At 40.4% G+C, this 24,219-nt stretch overlaps 1 protein-coding gene across 1 annotated transcript in view; it reads left to right on the plus strand.

The window, feature by feature from the left end:
• The window catches only part of HTRA1 (HtrA serine peptidase 1), a 47,970-nt gene extending 26,539 nt beyond the window's left edge, over window positions 1-21,431 (plus strand). Inside the window, exons 4-9 of the mRNA XM_077349999.1 lie at window positions 11,382-11,576; window positions 12,715-12,747; window positions 15,600-15,714; window positions 16,336-16,393; window positions 17,564-17,659; window positions 20,735-21,431. Coding sequence (XP_077206114.1) covers window positions 11,382-11,576; window positions 12,715-12,747; window positions 15,600-15,714; window positions 16,336-16,393; window positions 17,564-17,659; window positions 20,735-20,903 — 666 coding nt within the window. The 3' untranslated portion in view covers window positions 20,904-21,431. The remainder of the gene's footprint in view (window positions 1-11,381; window positions 11,577-12,714; window positions 12,748-15,599; window positions 15,715-16,335; window positions 16,394-17,563; window positions 17,660-20,734) is intronic.
• The last annotated feature ends 2,788 nt before the right edge of the window (window positions 21,432-24,219 follow it).

The following is a 24,219-nucleotide window of genomic DNA, read 5'->3' on the forward strand; positions in this document are numbered from 1 at the left end:
AACTTAAATTTTTCTCTGAATCCCTTGAGGCTTCTGAGGGCTGAAGATTCTCAGGAAAGGGGGAATTAGCAGAAATCACCTTTGCAGCCCTCAAAAATTGTTCATGTACATGGAGTAATTTCTGTTGATTCAGTTTTCTCACTGCCATCGTTTAGGCTATTTCTAAGTGCGCCCTTTTGAGCTGTGGCTTTTTAGACAGGGATGAGAAGAATAGAAGAAAGTTGCAAAATGAAGGAGAAGGTGACAAAAGGTTTGTTTTATGGACTCATTTCTCATTTCTTTTTGAGTCTAGTCTGTAGCATTTGAATTTAGTGTCTCACTTTTGGAATTTTGTCTGCTCCTTTAAGTGCCTGTTGATAGTTGACTATACCATCTCAAAATTCTATCTCTGAAGAAAAAAATTCTTCTTTGGACAGACTATTTAAAGATGGAGATGACAGTATCCTGTTGCTTGAAAGGCTCACAGTGTCTGTGGTTAAAAAACAAAACAAAACCAACACATGAACATTTGCTGTAAGATTCCAAGTTACTGGCAGTCGCGTGCATACAATTTTCCTTTACGTGAGATATTTCTGGCTTAGAACAGGCTAGTTTCCTAAACAGGACAGGAAGTTAAATAAGGTATTGAATTGTTGGCATAAGTAGCATGAACTGGTTTCTACAGATCTATCCATTTTTCCTGTGGGGACAAAATTGTGTAAATGAGAACCAGATCTATTAAATTGGGATTTCCTGTAACCATATGGTTATGCTGACCTAGCCGCCACACTACATTCAAATGCAAAAGACTAGACTCAAAAAGAAATGATAAATGAATCTATGAGCAGCAACAATTTGAAAACTTTAAGAGCCTTTATATATGTAAAAGGGATATACATGTTTTCATTTCTAGGATTTCACTTCAAGACCTTGCAAATCTGTTCCATGTAATATATTTCTGGTAAGGGCTTGGAGGAGTGTGTCTCATGGCTTGTGCCACTCAGTGCTTAACACCCATTCAGGGGGGCTGTCCCGCCCCTGAGTGCCTCCTCCTCCAACCGACTTGCTTATCTGTCTGGCAACCAGCCAATCACCTTCTGTTCCCCACCCTGACATCCACTCCTCCTTCCACTTCCTTCTGAGGCTTGGAGGCTGCAGATCCCTGTGAGAGCTGCCCCTGTTGGTGAGTTCCCTAACAGCTACCTGCAGCCTTTCCAGGTCCTGGGGTAGATGATACACAGTGTTCTACCCCCCCCCCCCCCATCTAGCACTCCTTGTATTCCTGAATGCAATGAGCTTGGCACCTAGTAGTAAAGAATATGCAGTGAGTCATTCATCAGTATGTCTTAACATATAGCCAGTTAGGCAGAATACCAGTATTTCCAAAATGTGGCTCAACCTTTTCTGCTCTTTGAATAAAAGTAAACAGGATGAAACCATAATGAATACAAGGTGCGTTCTGTGATTACATAATGGCTGCTTGAAGGCCAAAACAAAAATAACTGAGCAAACTTCTAATGTAGAAGTCTACAACAGAAAATGTCTATGTTTTCTAGATTATGCTATATAAGTAGCATGTGCATTCATCCCTTCCCTGCCTCAATAATTCTCAATATAGCTGTTTTAGGCTTATCATTATATAAAACATGACTTGTTTGCACTTCTACTGTTGGTATTTCATCTCTAGTAAAACATTTGAATAAACAGAGAATTTATTCATTTCAGCTTCCAGAGCCAGACCTTTAAAATGACTCCTGGAGAAGTGGTGTTAATGGTACTGATTCTCATGTCTAACTTGACCAATTGCCCAATCCCAAATCACTGGATGGGGAGGATCTTAAATGTGTACATTTCCTTCTCCTATTATGGTTAGGACAGCTGTATACTGTCGCCTTGCCTATTTAACTTGGATGCAGAGCACATATTGAGAAAGGCGGGGTTAGATGAGTCACAAATTGGGATCAAGATTGCAGGGAAAAATATCAACAACCTCAGATATGCAGATGATACCACTCTAATGGCAAAAAGCAAAGAAGAACTGAAGAGCCTCTTGATGAAGGAGGAGAGTACAAAAGTTGGCTTGAAACTCAACACCAAGAAAATGAAGATCATGGCATCCGGCCCTCTCAATTCCTGGCAAATAGATGGGAAGAAATGGAGGTGGTGACAGATTTTATTTTCCTGAGCTCCAAGATCACTGCAGATGGGGACTGCAGCAAAGAAATTAAAAGATGCTTGCTCCTATGGAGGAAAGCTATGGCAAATCTAGACAGCATCCTAAAAAGCAGAGACATCACCCTGCCAACAGAAGTGCGTCTAGTCAAGGCTATGGTCTTCCCAGTTGCAATGTATGGCTGTGAAAGTTGGACCATAAGGAAGGCCGAGCGTCAAAGAATTGAGGCTTTTGAATTCTGGTGCTGGAGAAGACTCTTGTGAGTCCCTTGGGCTGCAAGGCGAACAAACCGGTCAGTCCTAGAGGTGATCAGCCCTGACTGCTCCTTAGAAGGCCAGATCCTGAAGATGAAACTCAAATACTTTGGCCACCTCATGAGAAGGAAGGACTCCCTGGAGAAGAGCCTAATGCTGAAAGCGATTGAAGGCAAAAGAAGAAGGGGACGACAGAGAATGAGGTGGTTGGATGGAGTCACTGAAGCAGTTGGTGCAAATTTAAATGGACTCCGGGGAATGGTAAAAGACAGGAAGGCCTGGAGGATCATTGTCCATGGGGTCGCAATGGGTCGGATACGACTTCGAACCTAACAACAACATTATGGTTAGAAAGTAGGTGCTTTCCTTTTAACAGTTTTTTTTTGTTTTGCTCAATAGGGCATCATCAATTCTTCCTCACAGATGTAACATTTAGCTCAGAGTTATTTCACTGTTGAATAGCCATGTTATATTTACAGACATACATGTCCAGACAACATGGCATACTGAATTAGGAAATACCTGCCTACCCACTTGGCAGTCTCTTTCCTTCTCCACTTCATCACCATTTTTTTTTACTTTTATGTACTTTGAGGGAGGTATTCTGATGTGTTTAGAAAACAGTTCAATGATTTATAAAAATTAATCAAAAGAAAAACCATCTTCTGAATTCACAGAATAAAAGGCATTTATATATTAGCACATTAAAAATAAGTCATTAGGTTTCTTAAAGCACTTTGAGCTAAACATCTGAGAAGTAAACTTCTAAGATCTGGTTTATGTTTTAGGATTAAGATCATTTCCACATGCTTTGTAAGAGGTACCTCTGAAAGTCAACCAGTTTGCTTTCAAAACATCAAGCTATTAACATTCTTAGGAATAAACAAGCAACATTTACTTTGCTGCTTTCCACAGACTATGTACATGGGGGGGGGAGCCAAATCTCCTCTGGCCACACAAATACTGAAACCACAGTGCTGTAGAAGGGAAGGGAAACCACTGAACTGCTCAGACAAACATGAGGAAAGACATCAGTTGAAAGAGGAACGAAGAGGGCAAAAGTTCGCATTTTCTTTCTAGTGCTGACGTGAGTGGGATCTTATGTGCACTGGGCTTTTAAAGCTTGTTCAGCTCAGTTTTAAAAAAGTAGTCTCTACTTTGATGTTGCTTGCTTTTTTGTTAATCTGTATTGATCAGGATCAACCATGGAGCCTCACTACTTATTCCCCAGCATATCTGAGAGTGGATTTTCTCTGTTTTGTCTTCAAAATGCAGATGTCTTGCCTACTTCTGATTTCCTCCCCCCTCACACCCCAGCCACACCTCCAGCACTGGCTTTGTACAAAGGTCTCTGCTGATGGGTTGGTTTCTGACAGGAGCAGCCCCATTCATTTTTGGTGGTTCCATTTTTATTAATTGTATCCATTTCATATTGTAAGCACTCATATCAGAAGGAGTTAAAGATGAAGCTGTCTTTGCCTCCCGCTGCTTCCTCCTCCCTTCTTGCACTTTTATCACGTGCTTCACACAGCAAGGTAAGGGGGAGAAATGTTTGCCAGGGCTGCTCTCTCTGTGCTCATTACTCCTGCCCTTTCCCTCCCAGTTGGGCAATTTTTTTTATGAAGAGGGTGCTGGATTCCTTTAAAAAAAACTAATCTAAAGAGCCATACCTTTTCGTTCTTTAAAAAGAGAGAGAAAAAAAATGCCAGAAAACCTGGCATATAGTCTTTAAATGCAGTGTGTCTGAGGTGGTTCTGTCGGGAGATCATAGCTTTGTGAGTTCAAACCTTGCTAAAGATCTTCTTAATTTTCCTCCATATTGGAGTTGTTGTTGTTTTTTACTTTTGAAAAGTTCATGTTTTTAAAATGGACCTTTTAAAACTTTTGACCATTTTATTTTTGCTTCTGAAAATCTGAGAAAGTAGGTACAGAGTGCAGGAATAGATGCAAACAGGATGTGGATTAAAAGGATACCAGCTTCAATATAGTAAGATTGCAGAAAGCTTCTGGGTCTTAAGCAATATAGTGTGGAGGAACGAACACAAAATTGCATTGACTGCTGAGACTCTTCAACACTGTTACCAAGAGCACTTGAAATTGGATTGGTCTTGATTCAGTATAACACAACTTCTGGCCATGGGCAGAGTCCAAAAATTCAAAAGCATGGCACCAGCAATTGCTATGACATCCAACCTTGGCTATCACCTGCTCCTCACTGGATATTTGTCAATATTCTTCCTGCCTCATTTAGCTAATTTTTTTTTAATGTGAGAGCTGGATATATTTCCCCCATTGCTGAGAAGCAATCGAAACAGAAGCATGTCCTTATATAAAACCTATCCTGTTTATAGCACAAGCTTAGATTGTTCCAGTTACTGATTCAAAAAAGCTCAGAGTGCATTAGTTATTACATTTTGTAGCCACTCCCAACTGAGTAATTGTTGTGATTTTATTTTTCTTTTGGTACTATTTTATAAGGTAAGCCATGAAATATGGGAGAGCAGCTCTCCTCAAATATTAAACAGTGTTTAATAGTAAGAACATAGTAAGAAAACTCTTTGTGAATTTGTTGTACTCTGTGCACTCATCCCATTTTGTTTAATCTTTCTGCTTGCCTTTTATTGTATTCCAGATATTTGCTATTCAATTTTAACTATGGCTTTCTTTGAGAATTACATGATGGATCTGATTTAGCATTGATGCCTCTTTTCTATTTGTTGTAGTGGATGTGGGTGTATCTAATTTCTGGCCTATTTCTTTAGATTTTTTTCTTTGCATATTTGGGGATAAAGTCAATATTTCATTGGCCAAGTCATAATCTGGCATCACAGGGGAAAGTAAACTTTTTTTTTCTGGGCCTGATTCGTTCACTAACCCATCTGCTAGCTAGACCATGTGAATTTAGCACAAGCCTGTGAACATATTGAATTTGGAAGTATATTGTTTTCTTTGGCAGTTTGTTAAGAAATAAAACAGCATTCCTGCCTTAATATAGTAAAGCCTGTCTAAGTTTTGACATCACTTACCCTGATAGACTGCTGAAGTTCAGTTCAGTCATTTTCCAGGGTTACAGCAGTTAGATATCTTGCAGTCTGTTGACAGCCAAGCGTGTGAACGCAATAGTAGAAAACTCTATATTTTTCTTAAAGAAACAGCAAGCTTTATTTATTTTATTTATTATTATATTTATATACCGCCCTCCCCAAGGGCTCAGGGTGGTATACAGGAAACAGGAAAAGATAGATAACATATAGTAACAGGTGATAACAGTAATAAAATTATAACAATAATAACATGATCATAACAATATTAGAAAATAGAAATTGCAAGAGCCTCAGCTCAACTCTTACTGGGACCCAGTGGGTAAGGCCGATTAGTGTCAGTCGTAGTGGGGGGGGGGAGTTGGGGGCCAATTGGAAGCAATGGTTTGGGTCGACATCAATCACATGCCTGGCAGAGGAGCTCCCTTTTGCAGGCCTGTGGAACTGTTTAGGTTCTGACAGCACCCTGATCTCCTCTGGGAGCTCGTTCCACCAGGTAGGGGCCAGAATGGAGAAAGTTCTGGCCCTGGTTGATGTCAAGCGGGCTTCCTTGGGGCCAGATGGTTGAATAATGACATATTTATTATTTATAGGCCTTTACGCTACTTTAGAGCCTCTTGTGGTGCAGAGTGGTAAGGCAGCTGTCTGAAAGCTTTGCCCATGAGGCTGGGAGTTCAATCCCAGCAGCCGGCTCAAGGTTGACTCAGCCTTCCATACTTCCGAGGTCGGTAAAATGAGTACCCAGCTTGCTGCTGGGGGGTAAACGGTCATGACTGGGGAAGGCACTGGCAAACCACCCCGTATTGAGTCTGCCATGAAAACGCTAGAGGGTGTCACCCCAAGGGTCAGACATGACTCGGTGCTTGCACAGGGGATACCTTTACCTTTACCTTTACGCTACTTTATGCAAATTGAGTATATACAACTTGTTCAGCAAAGGAGAGATTAAAACCAGCTTGCTTTCTTTTAATAGAGGGTGCATTATAATTCCTTTTCCCTAAAGGAGGGGATAGCTCAAGCTAGCCTGATCTTGTCAGATCTTGGAAGCTAAGCAAGGTCAGCCCTGGTTATTACCTAGATGGGAGACCACTAAGGAAGTCCTTGGTTGCTCTGCAGGGATAGGCAATGGCAAACCACCTCTGAATGCCTCTTGCTTTGAAAACCGTAAGGGTTTGCTGTACGTTGGCTGCAACTTGATGGTATTTTACACATAAAGGAGTGGGGGTTTCCATTTGATTCATATCAGTACACAGTAAAGACATATCAAAAGTGTCTGAAGCTGACATTTTTAGAGTCTGACAATCTGTATTTCATCCCATTGGATCAATCTTGTTCTGTAGCATCTCCCAGCAGCCTCCTCTGCTGTTTTCACTTTCCCATATGAGGCTTGCTCAAAGTCCACATCTCCTGGAAAACATGGGAACTACATGGCTTCTGAATCACAAGGCTTTGCTGTTGGGAGAATGTGTGGCAATATTTAGGCACTGCAGCAGTTCTACAGCTTTTTTTTTTTTAAGTAAGCCTCTCTGTGTCATTTCTGCTCTTCCTATTTTTGATTGCACAAACAATATGGATTTCACAAACATGCTGTATTTAAAACCTGGGATCTATTGTTCAGGGAAGAAGAAACTAAAGGAAACAATACTAATATGGTGTGCCATCAAGTCACAACCAGTTTATGGTGACTTCAGGACCATGAGATTTCAAGACAATGGTCATTTGCCATTGCCTTCCTCTGCATATCAGCTCCAGTCTTGCTTGGTGGTCTGATAGCAACGCAGGCTATTCAGGCTTCCACTAAAGAAAACAGAGGGATAAAAGAGGAACTCGGAAAGGAAACACAGAAATGAGCCAGTGGTCTGCCCCAGGCCACATAATGATGAATCAATAACTCAGCATGGTGGAGAAGAGAGAGGGAAAGGCACAGGGAGAGATTTAAATATTTGGCATGTCCAAGCTTCTAAAAGCCCGAGGGTATATAGGTTGATCCAGTGTTTAAAAGAGCTTTGTATTTCAATTGTAGAGTAACTAGCTCTTATAGACAACCTCTTAAATAAACCCTGTTCTATCCTGATAAGAGCTGCCCACTATAAGGACAGTCCTGAAACAAATTATTCTATTTCAGCAGCAAAAGGTAGAGATGTAAATGCTTGGAGTTAATAGAGTCTGTACCACTTTTCTTGATTTTTTAAGGCAGTGTTCAATTTATCACCTTTGCTGCCAGTTATTTCAAATTAAGAAGACAGTCAATTCTGTTAATCTGGCCTGTAGTAGTTAGCTGTGTGGGTGTGCAGCCCTTGCTGGATCATGTGTTACACTGGTCATGCAATGTTTTTTTGTCATTGGTTTTTGTCATTTTGCCATTGTATTATCACTCATCACATGTAGATGAGTCATTTCTGTCAGCTTTGGCAGCATTGATTACCTTTATAAATCAGACCTCTTCCTCCACCCTCATTTCAAGGGTTCCTTTCTTCCCATGCAGCTTGCAGCTGGTAATAATTAAGCATGGGTGAGCAACCTATTGCTACATTGCTGACCTGCAATGATTATACTTTCATTAACTATCACAAGCAACATAGAACATTTCCTTCCATTCTGTCCATTCTGACAGTCTTTTAGTTTATGCAAAACAAAACAACAACAAAAAACAGCTGTCTTTTTTAACAAGCATCTTACATGTGGCTCAATTCACCTTTCCTGTTATTGATGTGGATACTTATTGATTAATATAAAAAAGAGAGGTTTGTAATTTTTATTATCATTTTGATAAGTTTACATCTGCATCACAGACCTTGTGTCTGAAAGAACCCTAAGCTTCTGATCCTGCAGTATCTGTGTGGTTGGACTTGAATTTTGAGCTCAGCTGGATTTCCACAAATGGAAAGGGAATAGGTCTTTAGCTCACATAAGCAGATTATTGTTACATTAATCAAGGAATAAACTCATACATAGTCATTTGAGGATTTCAGCTTTTTTTTTTTTGTCCAAGTGCAGAACCTGGTCTCTTCTGGAAACTTTTTGTGCAGTACACATTTTGCTTTGCAAAACCACGTTTTGTAACATCTGCTGAGGAAGAGATTTTTTTTCCAGCTGATTTTGTTGTAACCCCACAAAGAACAAGCTAACTCTTTCCAGAAGGCATGGTGAATCACACAGATGATCTATAGCCAACTCATACCGGTTTTCACTTTGAACTAACATTTCACTAATATTAGCCCAGGCTTGAAGACTCAGCACAACTGCATCTGATTGCATGACTCAGCAAGTGTTTATTATATAGTTCCTTTCTCTTGCCAAAAATAAGAAATCTATGAAAGCTGTCTCTCTTCCTCAGGAGATCTCTTATCAATTATTTCAGACGTTTTGCTGGTGGCTATAGTTTTCCTCTCTCTTTTCTAATGTTTTCCCCTCCTGTTCCGGCAGCTCTATAATGTGTGCAGATAAGAAACATGTTGTAGGATGTTTTCATTAAATGTGAAGTTGAAATACAAGTAGCACTGATTTATATCTCTGAAGGGAAGAACATGTCCTTTAGGTGGAAGATATGCATACTTTATACAGCATTATATGCATCTGCTTTATCCAGTATTGCATTGTTATTTATTCCACAGCACTAGTGAAGACAGAGCTGGAAAAGACTGCTGTGAGAGCCTAAGGGCAAGGAGGATGGGCAAGTGCCACTCCTCTAGCATCTCTGCTGGCGAATGATGCTTGCATGCAATGCCAGCAGCTGGACATGGCTGCTGCTGAACAAGCAAACCAGCCTTGTAGTGTTTATTTTCCTTCAGACAGCTCATGCGTGTGGCACAACACTTTCCTCAAAGAGTCCTATTTTGCGGCCCTTTCTTTATTCACCGAGCCACACTCCCCCCTCCCTAGTATTTATATTAGACAAGGCCATACTTAAAGAAGAGATATAGTGCAAAATAAAAAACGGCATGATAAAAGTGTCTTTAACACATCAGACAACTATAAACTTAGCAAGGAAGAGGCAAAACAGCTCTGTGTTTGTTTCATTGCCTATGCTGGCTGACTCATTTTGTCCACCAGGCAAGCATCTTCTTGCTATCTTCACAGGCTGCAGAAGTTTCCATTCAGTATCTTCTGCCTTTCAGGAATGGCAGACTTATTAAAATGCTGTGCCCATCTCAGGAAAAAATGAGACAGCTGGATGAAAGGGCATTGAATCAAGACTGTTAATGGAGAGCTTTGTCATTCAGCAGCAACGGAATGATTCTTATATGATTATTTCTCTGAATTAATTTTGTTTGATAAAAAACATTGTAGATAGTTGCCATGACTTCTGTTTTTGATTTTTGCATGAAACTTTCTTCTTTGTGGAAGCTGCAGTTGCCACAGAATTGTCTACGGGTGATGCAGCTTTGTCAGGCAGTGTTAATTGGCTGACTACAGCCTGAAAGTTTGTTTAGAATAATTATAGCAGTGATCACCTGGGAGGTGCCACAGCAAGCAGCTGGTGTTTTGCCAAGTGTATATGAAATGGCGGGGGATCATTGGTAAGAAAATAGCTTCAACATAACCAGTACAGCCCATTTGATTTGCATGCAAGACATCAGTGGCAAAGCTGCCCCTTGGATAGTTGCTGCAGGGTTTGTATTAGTGCTTGGCTAAGCAGAACCTCTCCACAGGGCAGTTCATAAAATATGGGCTACAGGAGGTTTCTTAGCAAGTCTGTGTTGGGGAAATACAGTTTTTAAAATCGGGGTACTTGTTAAGATTGCCAGATTACTGGCAAATTATATGTATGTATGTATGTATGTATGTATGTATGTATGTATGCATGCATGCATGCATGCATGCATGCATGTGTAACCCTTTGTAATGGGGAAGGTTCAATTCAATAAAAGACAGCACCTTTATGGCTTGACAAAATGAGAAATTACTTCAAAAGAAAAGAAACAATTTCAGGCATTGGATAAATTTAACTATAACAATATTTATCATCAACCCCAGAACTGTAAAACTAGATATATAACAAAATCATAATGGCTATGAGCATAGCAACATTAATGGCAACAAAATCTTCAGTGTCCTTCAAAAAGGGCACTCAGCACAGAACCAATCCTAACACACTGGAAGGAGAAAGTCCAACTTGAAATTATAGAAGTGCCTGGCTGCTGCTTCTGACCTTCCACTTCAGGAGTTGACTTTGTGCTGCTGCTGCTGCTCAGGGACTCACTCCCTGGCTTGGCCTGCAAAAGAATTAGCAGTTCCCTCAGTCAAGCTCTGGGCCTTCTCTCTCCTGCTGCAGGGCCAGACTGACTGAGAGGGGAAAGCCTTACTTTCAAACAGAACACAATTGAAAAGAAGAAATTATAAGGTGCAACCTTCCCCCCTGGCCATTATGCCCACCAAGTACCTGCAAAAGAATTAGCAGTTCCCTCAGTCAAGCTCTGGGCCTTCTCTCTCCTGCTGCAGGGCCAGACTGACTCAGAGGGGAAAAGCCTTACTTCCAAACAGTACACAATTGAAAAGAAGAAATTATAAGGTGCAACCTTCCCCCCTGGCCATTATGCCCACCAAGTACCTGCAAAAGAATTAGCAGTTCCCTCAGTCAAGCTCTGGGCCTTCTCTCTGCTGCTGCAGGGCCAGACTGACTGAGGGGTGGGGCTTTTGCACTAATATATGAGCAACTTACTTACTGCTCATGCTCAGTAACCTTTGGCTTCCTAGGCCTAAATCCTAAACTGATGGAATGTATTAAAACAAAAATGACATGGGTTACACATGCATGCATGCATGCATTTATATACATACATGCATATGTTTTTATGTATTTATTATTTACTGTATTTAACCCCCCCCCCCATGAAAAAATCTGTCTCTTTGTCTGGCTAATCTCATATTTGTTTCCGTGTTTGTAGTTGTAGTGCTTTGGCTTATGACGATTTTAACTTTATCTGTTTTCAGGAGAAGCTGCCAGTTCTGCTCCTTGGACGGTCTTCAGAGTTACGTCCTGGGGAATTTGTGGTTGCAGTTGGAAGTCCGTTTTCTCTTCAAAATACAGTGACAACTGGAATTGTTAGCACCACCCAACGAGGAGGCAAAGAACTTGGACTTAGAAATTCTGATATGGACTACATCCAAACAGATGCAATTATCAATGTATGTCACTTTTCACATAGCTCTTTTAAATTTGTGCTTTTTACCCTAAACTATACTCCCACAACAGATTGTTGCTGCTCCTTGCCACCCAATGTATTATATTTAAATAGCTTTAAAGATCCATTGCAGATTTTTTGAAGATGTTGTACTCTCTCTCTCTCTCACACACATACACTCTCTGTATTTAAAGACAAGTGCTTTTTGTTTTGATCCAGGATTGAGATCTCACTTTCTAGTGCTCCCGCTATTAATTCCAAAGAGCAGATAGATAATTCATGAAGTCAAATTATTCAAACTTCTTGTAAATTGACAACCTATAACCTACAGACAAACAAGATATTCTCATAATCTTCAATAGTGAAATCAGGAAACCAAAGAATCGTGGTCATGTGGACAACAGAGAAGAGGAAGAGATTTAGCAAGCAACCATTCTAAGAATACAAACGTGGAGAGATCAAAATTAATGGCAGAAATGAATGCATCCGTCTATAACGGGTAGTCAAACTGCGGACCTCCAGATGTCCATGGACTACAATTCCCAAGAGCATTCGCTGGCAGGGGGCTCTTGGGAATTGTAGTCCATGGACATCTGGAGGGCCGCAGTTTGACTACCCCTGGTCTATAAAATAATAATATGTAAGAGGTCTTTGCTGCTTTAAAGACTATTCCAGTCACAAAACAGAATTCCTTTGATTTATGTACCTCCACATAAGAGAGCTTTATTTTGGCTGCTCTGGTGTTTTGTTTGGTTTGCTCTGCCCAACCTCTCTAGTCAGCCCTGTTTGAACTGTCTTCTTACTCTTTTCCAAGGTTTTGGCAGCATGTCAGAGCTCTCCTCATGAGGTATAGAACAGCCTGGTGTTTATTTCATAGTGCTGTTAACTGATTAATTTTATTTGCTAACAGCACCAGGAGAGCATTTTAAGGAAGGTAGAAAGTTCAGGGCATCCTAGAACACAAAAACTATAATGGATTTAGTCTATCCAAATTCTGATAGTCACTTCTTGGTAAAGAAATGGTATAGTTGAGTGGATGTGGAACCCCCTTCGAAAACATTATTAATAGGAGACAAATTTATTTCTTAATGTAATCTTTTAAAAAATTAGATGATAGATGTAATTTTTCTTTGAATTTACAGTATGGAAACTCCGGTGGACCTTTAGTGAACCTGGTAAGAGTTTCTTTTTAATAATTGTAGTTGATGTCTTGGTTATTGCAGACAGCTGACCTTTTTCCTTCCCTCTCCCCAGCCTTTATAGTTGGTAGGTGAAAACTGTCAATGTCTTTTTCATCACTCTTTCATGCTAGCGCTGGTAAAGCATGTGATGCTCTTGGAGTTCACTATGAAAATATTTGCTATGTGCATAGTTCACAGTTGACTATATTTGCTCATATTCTCTGCAAGCAGTAGCATTCTTCAGAGTTTTAGATGTTTTGTGAACTGTCCCCTGCTTTTTACCACCTGAAGGAGTCTCAAAGCAGCTTCCAGTTGCCTACCCTTCCTCTCCCCACAACAGATGCCCTGTGAGCTTGGTGAGGCTGAGAAAGCCCTGAAAGAACTGTGACTGGCCCAAGGTCACCTAGCTGGCTGCATTTGGAGAGGTGGGGAATTAAACCCAGCTCTCCAGATTAGAAACCACCACACTTAACCAGTATACCAAGCTGACTCTCAAGAGCTTATACTACTGGAGCTCATAACTTCCTGCCAGTTTGGTTTTTCATGCTTGCCCATTCCACTATTGGCAACTAGTACAAATGGTGAAAGTCAGAACTGGCTAAGATTGGTTAAAGAGAGGCTGATGTTTGTGAGCCATTTTCTTTTTGATTCCTCTCCTGAACAAGCACTATCCTGAGCAACTTGTGCTGTACAAAGTTTCAGGAGGTCTGAGTTCTAATGTATTGATTAATCGCATGTATTGGTTTGGTTTTGTCACTATAATTATGGGAATGATACAGACCAATCTCACAATAATCACCACCACAGTTAATGATTGAGATTTTTCAAACACATTATAATTTGTAATTAAAAGTTTTAACCTGAATAATAATGACTGAGTGTTTAGGATTCTGTCTCTAATAATTTTTTAAGAGCTCCATACCACAGACATATTTTGCAGCAATACTTCTTGATGCCTTCCAATAATTTTTGACGGTGCCACATTTTTTCTGTCTTGTAACAGATCTTTGTTTCAGCACCTTTAGGGTGATTTGGTGGGTGGTAACAGAAAGGATTTGTGTCTGGTGGGAGAAGCTATCAGTTTTTGCTTTTCCAAATCACAGAAAATAAATAAGTTCATCTTCATTTTGTTCTTGAAGAGCTTTGATTAATTTTCAAACTACTAGCTACTACTTGGTTCACATCCAGGTATGAAAATCCTTGAACATTTGATTTTGGGGGGGATTAAAATATTTAACAATAGAGTCCCAGGTTGGGTAGTTTGTGTAGGGAAGATACACTAAAATCAGTTGAAAAAAAGCCTCTGGTGAGTTGAAATGAATCTGGCAGTGCACGGTATTTTTTATATTGAAAAACAATATCAACTTGCCATTGGTCTACACTATCTGGTGATAGCACTTTGAGATCTCAGACAGGAATATTTCAGCTCTCCTTTCTGAGACAGGAAATGCAAAGTACAGGTGCATGGAAGTGAACCTTGGCCAATTATGCACTGGGCTTTTGAAGTTTACCGTGCTTGATTAAAAAAAGAAATCTGCACCTCACACTGCATTCCACTCAGGTGTATTTCGGCCACCCCCCATCTACACTGTTTTCCCCACATTTAGTCTTGACCACAGTCCATGCCCCCCCCCTCCCGGATATCTGAGAGTTAAGTTTCTCATTTTTATTCTCCTTTTTATCATCATAGTCTTCCACAAGTAAACACAGTTGCTACATTATATTTTCACCCCCCAAGGCCACGCCTCCCCCATGACATTGTGTTGCAGTCTCTGCTCATTGGCCAGTTTCAGGCAGGAAGTGCCTTTTGAAACTGTAGGCAGAGAATAATCTTAAAGCTGCTTTCGCTTCCAGGTTTCTGTTTTAGTGAAAGGTTTTCCCACCACACCCGTTTTGTCTCAGCTTTTGTGCTGCAAAAGCATTTTGTTTCTGCTTTATAAGCCTCCTTAAGTCTTGTGAGAACTGAGATTCAACATTACCGTTAGAAAAACTAAAGATGAGCCCTTCAGGTCTCCAGCGACTTCCTTTTCTCTTCTCCCTTCCGACCTGTTTTTCACGCAGTGGAGTGTGTCTGTGTGTGAAAAAGAGAGAAAGAGGGACTGAACTCTGTTCTTTTCTTGGCAGTTTCTTTTATTAATTAAAGGAATGTCGTACATTTGAATTAAAAAACAAAGGAATTTAATGAAGCATTGCATGTTTTCTTTAAACAAAAACATCAGAGAACCCTTTGTATAGGATTTATTAGCTTCACACTGCAGTGTGGATCAGATAGTTCAGTCAGCAAGCTAGCTAGCCTGGAGATTACAACCTTGCAAGTTTAAGGTTGTCCATGAGTCTTTATTTTCCTACACAGAATTTTATTTTTTTTTAATTTTTAATTTTGAAAACATGGTACAGCCATTTTTAAAGCAGAAGCTTCTCAAAGGAAAAAAAAACCCTCTGTGTACAGATTCACTGGTAGCCTTGAACTCACAATGTTGTGATCTCTAGGCTAGTCTATTATTGTCTAAGCTACCTGATTCACATTGTGGTTTGAAGCCTATAAGTGATATCATTCTCTGCCTGGAATTGAACCCGCCAGCTCCTACAGGTAACAGAGACAACATGGATTGTATAATTTTCACACCTGCAGTTATTAGGATGTCTTGGGGCAAATGAAGGAAACTGCTCATTGATGCACCCCCAAAATGGAAATATAGCCAATTTTGTTTCTATAGAGGAATGTTCTTAATCAGTAGAGAGACATTAGAAGTATGTATTGAGACTGCATGCATCTTTATTTTGACATGCCAACTAAATTAAGAATGGCACACTCAGATTTATGGAACTTTTTACATTATTTGCAGGATGGTGAAGTAATTGGTATTAATACTCTGAAAGTCACTGCTGGAATCTCCTTTGCAATACCATCAGACAAAATAAAAAAATTCCTTACAGAGTCGCATGAACGACAATCTAAAGGTACTGTATCATGACAGAAGATTAGGAACTTGTTGTGTCCATTGTGATCTGATCCGTTTAAACAACTCCCTGTCTGTCAGAAACTAGCATGACAAAGTTTGAGTCCAGTGACACCTTTAAGACCAACAACATTTTTTTCTGGGTATAAGCCTTCATGTATACAGACACTTCTTCAGACCGACATGGCTACCCACCTAAAACAAACTAGAATGTCAACTTCCTCCCCAGTCTGGTTTACTGCATTTTCATTTGGGAACAAGATTAGTTGCCAACCTCCAGGTGGCATCTGGAGAGCTCTTACTACCACAGTTAATCTCCAGACAACCAAGATCAGTTCCTTGGGTGAACATGGCTGCTTTGGAGGGTAGACTTATGGCCTAATATCCTGCTAAGGTCCCTCCCTTCCCCAAAACCTGCCCTCCCCAGGCTTCACTCCCAAAATCTCCAAGTATTTCCCAACCCTGAGGTGGCAAACCTAGGAACAATTGTTTTTATCCACTTTCTATCTTAAGTAGTCCAGATAGTTACCAACTGATGTCATAAACACTTTGAACAGCTCTGTTCATGTGAGAATCAATTATCAACATTAAATTTACTCTTTTTTCTCCCTTCTTCAAACAGGAAAAGCTGTAACTAAAAAGAAATACATTGGCATTAAGATGATGTCTTTAACACCTAGGTAAAGTTTAAAATTATTTCTACCATTAGTTATTTTATAGTCCTCTGAAAGTGGCACATTCTGAGACCCTTCCCCCCCAATAGTGTATCCCTTCAGAAGCCATAATGAATTAGAAACTGATCAAGCTGAGAAGTGTTTCGTCAACCTCTGCACATAACAGGAGGAGGGGGAAGTGAAGGGAGCACATAATCACATAAACCAGCTTCATGCCCAGTTGGAGTTTTAACTGGGGTTTGGTGTGATGTCTGAATGCAGCCCTAGTTAGCGTTAGTGAGGGAATGTGCCCTATGGTGTTTTCACCGGTCTAGTGATACCTGACTTCAGATTTCAGATCTAACTAAGTATAGGTAATAATTAATGTCTAGTGGAGATACTGATCTGCCACAGATCTTTGATCATCTTGATTGAAATGTAGGGATATAGGATCAAAATCAGACACTGAACACTCACCCTACTCCAGCTCTTTCCTTTGCTTACAATTTATCGGATGCTCTTTCTGTTTTGTCTTGTTTTCCTGCTGTGACTGCCCATATAATCCTGTAGATCCACCAGTAGACTTGTTGTATATACCAATATATCTTTCAATACTCAGGGTAAAAAAGGACGTAATTGCCAGGAATAGTGGGATGCTGTTCCCAGTACCTCATTCTAATTCTTTACATTCAGGTTTAGCATCCCAACTAACATTTTGACGGTGCTTACTGTCATATGTACATGCAACCTTCCTTTATACTCTTTTCCTGGCAGTTGCATAGACTGCAAAATGGTCATTTGGATAGCTATAATTCCAATGCAATCTGCTATTCAGTAATATGTAAAGAACTGGCCAGTTCTGCCAATAAAAATAATATGATACATCTATGTATTAACGATAAACTTTCAAATTCCAAGTTCTAATGTAAAAGTTCTAGAATATTTTGAAAACAACCATGGTGTTAAGGCAAATATTATACATTTGTACCCCAAACAGTATTTTTTCCTTAGTGGCTGTAGGACACATTCTCTTTACAGAAATGTTGCTTTGGAAGTTTAAACAGCATTAAAGAAAGAAAAGAAATTTTCTGTTGATAAAAAGAAAGACTTTTAGATTTATCGGGATGTATTTTTTCCTACTTTATTTAAACAGAAGGGTCATTTTATATTCCGTTTGTTTGGATTTTCCTCCCCTAGCCAAACTAAAGAATTGAAAAAGCGCCATAGTGACTTCCCTGACATTATTTCTGGAGCCTACATTGTTGAAGTTATTCCAGACACACCAGCCGAAACGTAAGTTTAAAAAAGCTTCTTGCTCAAACCATGGAACTGATCACTTGAAGTATAAACACTCAGTATGCCTTTCATCAAGCTATTTAAGGAGTGTTAACAAAGGCATTACCATATTTTGTGCATTATTTCAAGACATCCGTTTTCTAATAGAGAGTAAAGGGGAGTTTTGCTATATTGCCCTTTCTAGCAGCACAAAAGGGGAATGGAAACAAACAGTGCAATTCCCTTAGTGGCTATATTTGCATAGTGGAAATGTCCCAGCAGTAAAAGGATCCAACAGGACCCAACATGATTCAGCAACAACTGCTGTCACTGTGCTTACTCTAACAGGATGGCACTGGAGCTGTCTAAGCCTCATCATACAGCATCCTCCAACTCTGCATATCCATTCAATGTAAAGAATGACACAAGAACTTCAGAAAGGCCAATGGGGAAGAACTACATGGTTCTCTCTAAAGCCTAAGACAATAGTATGCACTTGCTAGCTTGCAGAGAGGAGCCACATTTGGAATGACCAATAACCAAAAGAGCCAAATGACTACTGTGTAACCTCTGCACCAGTCAACCTAAAACACATACAGTAGTATATGCCACTACCCCACTGTGACCAGCTTGTATCCGTTTGGGGGGAATAGGGGCCTTTGACTTCCATCCCTGGCATGAGGCCTGCTGTGCAGGGAGTTTCCTGGAATGTCGGGGGCTGAGATGCCACATTAGGGAGGAGTGCCCAGAAGAGCCATAGTTGACAAGTCAAAGAAGCCACATGTGGCTCCTGAGGAACTGCATGAGTACCACTAGCCCAAGGCATGGCTTCAAGAACAGCACTTAGAGCCATCATTTGATACTTTGCCACTAAAGTTGCCAGCTAGTTAACATTGATTCAGATCCACCCAGGTCAACCATGGCTGTACTGAGCTGTGTTGCCTAAGTTGCCTACTAAAAGAATGTTCCCTGATGAACAATTTCTCTTGAAGAGGCTGTTTCAAATGCACATAGCTACAGCATACTTCTTTCTGATCAAGGATGGTGCAGTATGAAGTTGAGGACTGAAGGTGCATACTGTATGTGGCAGTAAGATTAGCAAAGATGGAAAATCTAGAGTTCTGCTGGAGAAACATAACTGGGAGTTTCCTGAAGTTCAGAAATAGAGGTTTACTTAAAAAAAATATAAACGCCAAAGAATGTGATCTTCATTGTTGCAGTATGCAAATTCTTCCTATCAGTGACTCTGAAGTGGCCTATCAGAGCCTCACATGATAATTAGAGGGCTCTTCGGTTGGCTCATAAGCCTGTGTTCAAATTCTGGTGTCTTCCCTGTGATCATTTCTTTCAAGGGAGGATTCATTGTTAGGGTTTATAAATATTTTAAATAAATACATTACAGAAGTAGGCTGAAAGCCTACTTACAACATTCAACAGTAATTTAATATATTACTGCAGCTTTCCCTTTTTTTGTTTGTATAGGTTATTAAGTATAGATTATTATGTATTTGTCTGAGAACGTTCACCTTGGACATTAGAAAATGCACTATGTCTGAAGATTTAGTCATTGTTGAAAAAAATATCTATTTAGAAACATGTGCTTGTATAAGTCATCTCTCTTTGCATGAGAGAAGTTAGTGACTGCTTTGTGGTTGCATAAATGGATTATGGTTAGAGGCTGAATCATGTCTTATCCCATTAGCTGAGTTAGCATTTCCATAACTCACAGGCAGCGCTTGTCTGCAAGATGGGACAGGATGATACAGAGGAATGAATGCCGTATCCTCCCCATTTGCCTCAGTGCCAACATAGTCTTGGGGCAAATCTTGTTAGAGACCACATCCAGCTCAATGTGTGAAAAAGTCTAGCTTGGTTTTTTTCTATTAGAGATGAATGCTTGTAGAAGAAAAGAAGAGTTGGTTTTTGCACCTCACTTTTCACTGCTCAAAGGAGACTCAAAGTGGCTTACAATCACCTTCCCATTCTCTCTGTACAGCAGACACCCTCTGAGGTAGGTGAGGCTGAGAGAGCATCTGACAGGACTGCTCCATCAGAACAGACTGTGACTAACCCAAGGTCACCCATCTGGCTGCATGTGGAGGAATGGGGAATCAAACCTGGCTCGCCAGATTAGAAGCCACTGGTCGTAACCACTACACCACAGTAGTTCTCCTTGGAGGGCCAAGGAGGAGAGAGAATCAAAGCTATACATGCTCAAGATAGCGTGTAATTCTTGGGGGAAACACAAAATCAAAATGCTTATGCATAAGGAATGAACTTTGAAATACAGCACTAGTGACTTACATGTGTTTTTCTTTGTTGTCTGGATGGCATTGGATTTGAAACTTTGCTATGTGATACCGTATTTACTTGAAAAAAAGATTACCCTGACTGTAAGACCAACCCCCTTAAAAATGTTATACACAAAATTATTATTGGATATAACTGTTATACCTCCCCCTTCCCATGATAGCATAATTGGGAAATAAAACTATTACATTTGAATAAATACTGTATAAAGCTGTATAAAGGTCTAGAAAAAGTGTTAAGCATGCCCGATTGCACTTGTACTGAGAGTGCTTTGCAAAAGTCTAGGCTGAGTGCATACAGCATGTGCATGTACATCTTTGGATCTGATCCCTGCTTGACATATTCTTTTGCTGTACTTTGCACAGTTGAGTAAGACACTGCTAATTAAAGGCACATCTGGAAAGATGGGTTGAAAGGGCCTAGAGGGAATTTGACTCATTTCTGAATTCTGCAGTGCAGACATGGAGGTGCTAGCAGCAAGCCAGTCCCCTCCTCCTTTTGTTCCTGGCAGTCAACACCAGAGAGAAGATGGGCCAGACAAGCACCCTCTAGCTTGCTAAATCCGAGGGAAGAGTCACAAAATATTCTTTACAAAGGGGCAGTCCTTGTATGGTTTTTATATAGCAGTACATTTCTTAGATTTTCACACTGAGCATGCAGATAACATCTCATCATCTGCAAACTGTGCTGTGCTATTCTGTTCTTTGGTAGGATTATGGGTGTTCCAGAAAGGAGATCTGATTCTTAAGGTTGTGGTAACGTGCTTCTCTCTTTGTATTTCAGTGGAGGCCTCAAAGAAAATGATGTGATTATAAGCATCAATGGAAAACCAATTCTCTCAGTCGGTGATGTCAGTGACATTATTAAAAAGGACAATTTACTCAACATGGTAGTACGTAGGGGAAATGAAGACATTATGATAACTGTGATACCTGATGAAATTGACCCTTAAGTAGACACATGAGCTGGATTTCATGTCCTCTCTTAAGAGCAAACAGTGGACTGTTTTTATTATCTCTGTGCTGGTACAGGAAACAGTAGACTTTTGACCAATTATCCATGTGTTGAGTGGAGGTGTATTGGCCAACAAAGTGAATTGTATTGGTTTCAGGAACAAGACCAATGCAGTATTTCAGGTGATCCTTCTGGTGTATTGTATGTATTCATGTATTCTCTACTGGCTGCTTCCACAATTACTACCACGGCAGTGGTCAACCTCTGATTCCTCTCTGTGTGCAAATTTATCATTACTTTGAAGCAAGACCTGATAGAACACTGCCGCTGAATCATACTCCTCAGTATTCAGATTGTCTTTAGCATAGTTTTGCTGGAAATAACAATATTAAAAAGATAGTATTGTGTTTGGCAATAAATGCAGACTTGTACCCGACACAAAACTCAAATGATATTTCTTTACAAAATCAATGCCAAATTTTTAATACTGTATTTTCTTAGTGTAATTAAAATAATTCCAAAAGTATTTGTGCCTATCTTTTCTCTAATGGTAGTTCATTTTTCAAGATTTATGTCATGTGTTCAAACCAAAATTCAACTGTCTTCAGTGAATTCTTGTTCTTAAACCTACCAGTTTTTCTGTTGACAAAAGAAAAAGAAGAGAGCTGCATGGTAGAAAGCCATATGTGGGACAGGGGCTGCAATCAGGAAGAACACTGGGCAAGATCAAACAGAAAAACTGGTAGGATCCAACCTGGATTATATACAATTTCCTAATTTATCTTTCTATCCTATACTAAAATCTGGATGTTAAATGTATTTTCCAGTTTAAAAAGCATATTTTAATCTGCTGTAGGAGCACCTTTAAGCTATCCCTCAGGGTACAATTTTATCCATTATGAGAAGGTGATGATGATAAGCAAGTATTGAACCCTACCTACATTTTCTTTGTCACATGTTTATTAATGTTTGCTTTGTTAAATTAATCAATGTAACCTTCAGATTGTTTATGTAGCATCAAAGGACAATGGAATAATTAGTTGCAAATGCATGAATTGATCCTGTTAGCTAGGCAGATACTCAGCTAGTCACTCATTCCAGACACGGATGGACATTCATGTGATGATTTAACCAATGCATATTAACATAAACTTTCCACTGTCAGTGTACTGAATTGCAGACACTGCATTTGTGTTCTAACAAAGCACAGCCTACAATAATAGTCTTTCACCTGCAGTGCCCTACAAATGCAGTGAAAAAAAGAGTGATGTCATGCCTGTGGCTCCACTGCCTCTTGGACTCTGCCGGGGCGCCTGGGTAGGGCAGCACAGATGTACTGTGCTATGCAAACATGGGCAAACATTCAGTTCTTGTTAATTTTTGACATAAAAGACTTCTGAGTATTTCATCTCTAGTGTGTCTATGTTTGCAACATGTTGGTAGTTTTCCAGATTATTAAACATACAACAAAACAACTGGAAGAATCCTGTTGTTACAGCAATCTGTCTTAAAAATTATTTCCAGTTGCACTTACTATATTGGAGCTTATTTGACAAATAAAAAGTACAAGTGCAGAAACTATGTTTCATCTTTATGGCTTCTGTTCAGTCCAACATGGGACTGCACAGGCCAACTGTGGATAAAATTTTGCACCCTTCCAGAACCTTCTAGCTGCTGAGAATGCTCTCCCCTTCTCCCCCAGAGCCAGCTTTTCCTGCCCACACTGGCACATGACTGGGCAGGTGGAAGTGACCTTCCTTCAATCTTTGTGGTGCTATGAGAAGATCATTCTCCTAGAGCACCATTTACTCTGAGACAACTTTTCTAGAGACAATGGCTTTTTCCAAGAAATATGTCAACTATGGCACGAAAATCACCCAGTCAAATGAACATGGTTCTGGCCTGATGTGCTTATAAGAAGCTCACATTGCTGTAGCTGAGGCACAATAGGTCTTTGCAGCTCAAAGCCACCCTTTGAGAGAAGGCGCTAGGGGTACAGACCTCAGGCTGAAAAACGCCAGCCTCTGCATGAAAAATGGACCCAACATTGCCTATGGTGTCACCACCCCCTTCTGTCTCTTTGGATCAAACTGCTAGAAAGGTTTTGAAGCTGCCTTTGGTTCCTATAGCTGCCTCAGAACCACCAACCAAGAAGAAGAAGATGACGAAGGATAAGCACCTGCCACCCTGTAGCCAATCGTCTCCATCCTTGGTACAGTGTTTGCCAGTTGCTGCGACCCAATCATCATCACCACCTTGGAATTGATTGCCAGTTCCATAGTGATAAAATAGTCTTCAAGGCCTAGGCTCTCTGTTCTCCCCAATGTGGTCTTGCACTCACATTTTCCAGGACATAGTGGTACCAGTATTTTTTTCAAACACCTCCTCCCCGTCAGAGCAAGTACTGCACACACTAGATGTGTGGAGATATCTCCTTTTTAATTTAGTCTTAGTAAGGACACTTCTCTCAGTTGGTTTCCTGGTGGATGGTCCCGGCCATTAAATTAGAATATAGCTCAGCAGGGGGTCATTTCCATGAAAGCTCATTTGACCAGGGCACGAGCAGCCTTCCTCAACAGGATCTCTGTCAGCCATCTGCAAGGCAGCAACTTGGCTGAAGCCCTCCAAGTTCATGAAGCATTATGCAATTGCGTCCAGGCACGAGGTAGCTGTGGAAAGAGCAGTGCTGCAGTCAGTATTCCACAGCTCACACCATCCTCTTTGATGAGCTTGCTATTCTCCCATGTGAGACTCCACGGAAGCCACAAAGATGAAAACATTGTTGAGCTTACCTATAACTGACGTTTGTTGAGTGTTCTTCTGTGCAGGAACACATCCCCCCTCCCTCCTTTCCCCGCTGTGGGCTGCTCTGCATTCAGGGCCAAACCTTCATGGTGGTGAAAGGAGAATGAGAGAAGACCATTCCCCCTCTCCCAGGTATGCATTGGCTTGGGCAGGAAAAGCTGGCTCCAGATGGGAGGGAATGTACTCAGCAGATAGAAAACTCTGGTAATTTGCAAAATCCTCTTTGCCTCTGGTCTGTGCATGCAGAGTCTCATGTGTGCCTACACAGAAGACCACTCAACAAACACCAGTTACAAGTAAGTGTAACTATGTCTTTCACTATGTCAGGAGCTTGCTTTTTGAAACCTTAACTATGACTCTCTTCCAAGCGTCAGTCACTGACCATATTCAATATAATTATTATTAATAGGATAGGAATCTTCCTTCACTACTCACCATACCAAAGGCATGTTACGAGATTGTGAGCCATTGACATGGAAAGACTGGGGAGGAATTTGAGGTGACTGGTG

The sequence above is a fragment of the Paroedura picta genome, chromosome 8 (assembly GCF_049243985.1).
Source record: "Paroedura picta isolate Pp20150507F chromosome 8, Ppicta_v3.0, whole genome shotgun sequence".
Classification (NCBI taxonomy): domain Eukaryota; kingdom Metazoa; phylum Chordata; class Lepidosauria; order Squamata; family Gekkonidae; genus Paroedura; species Paroedura picta.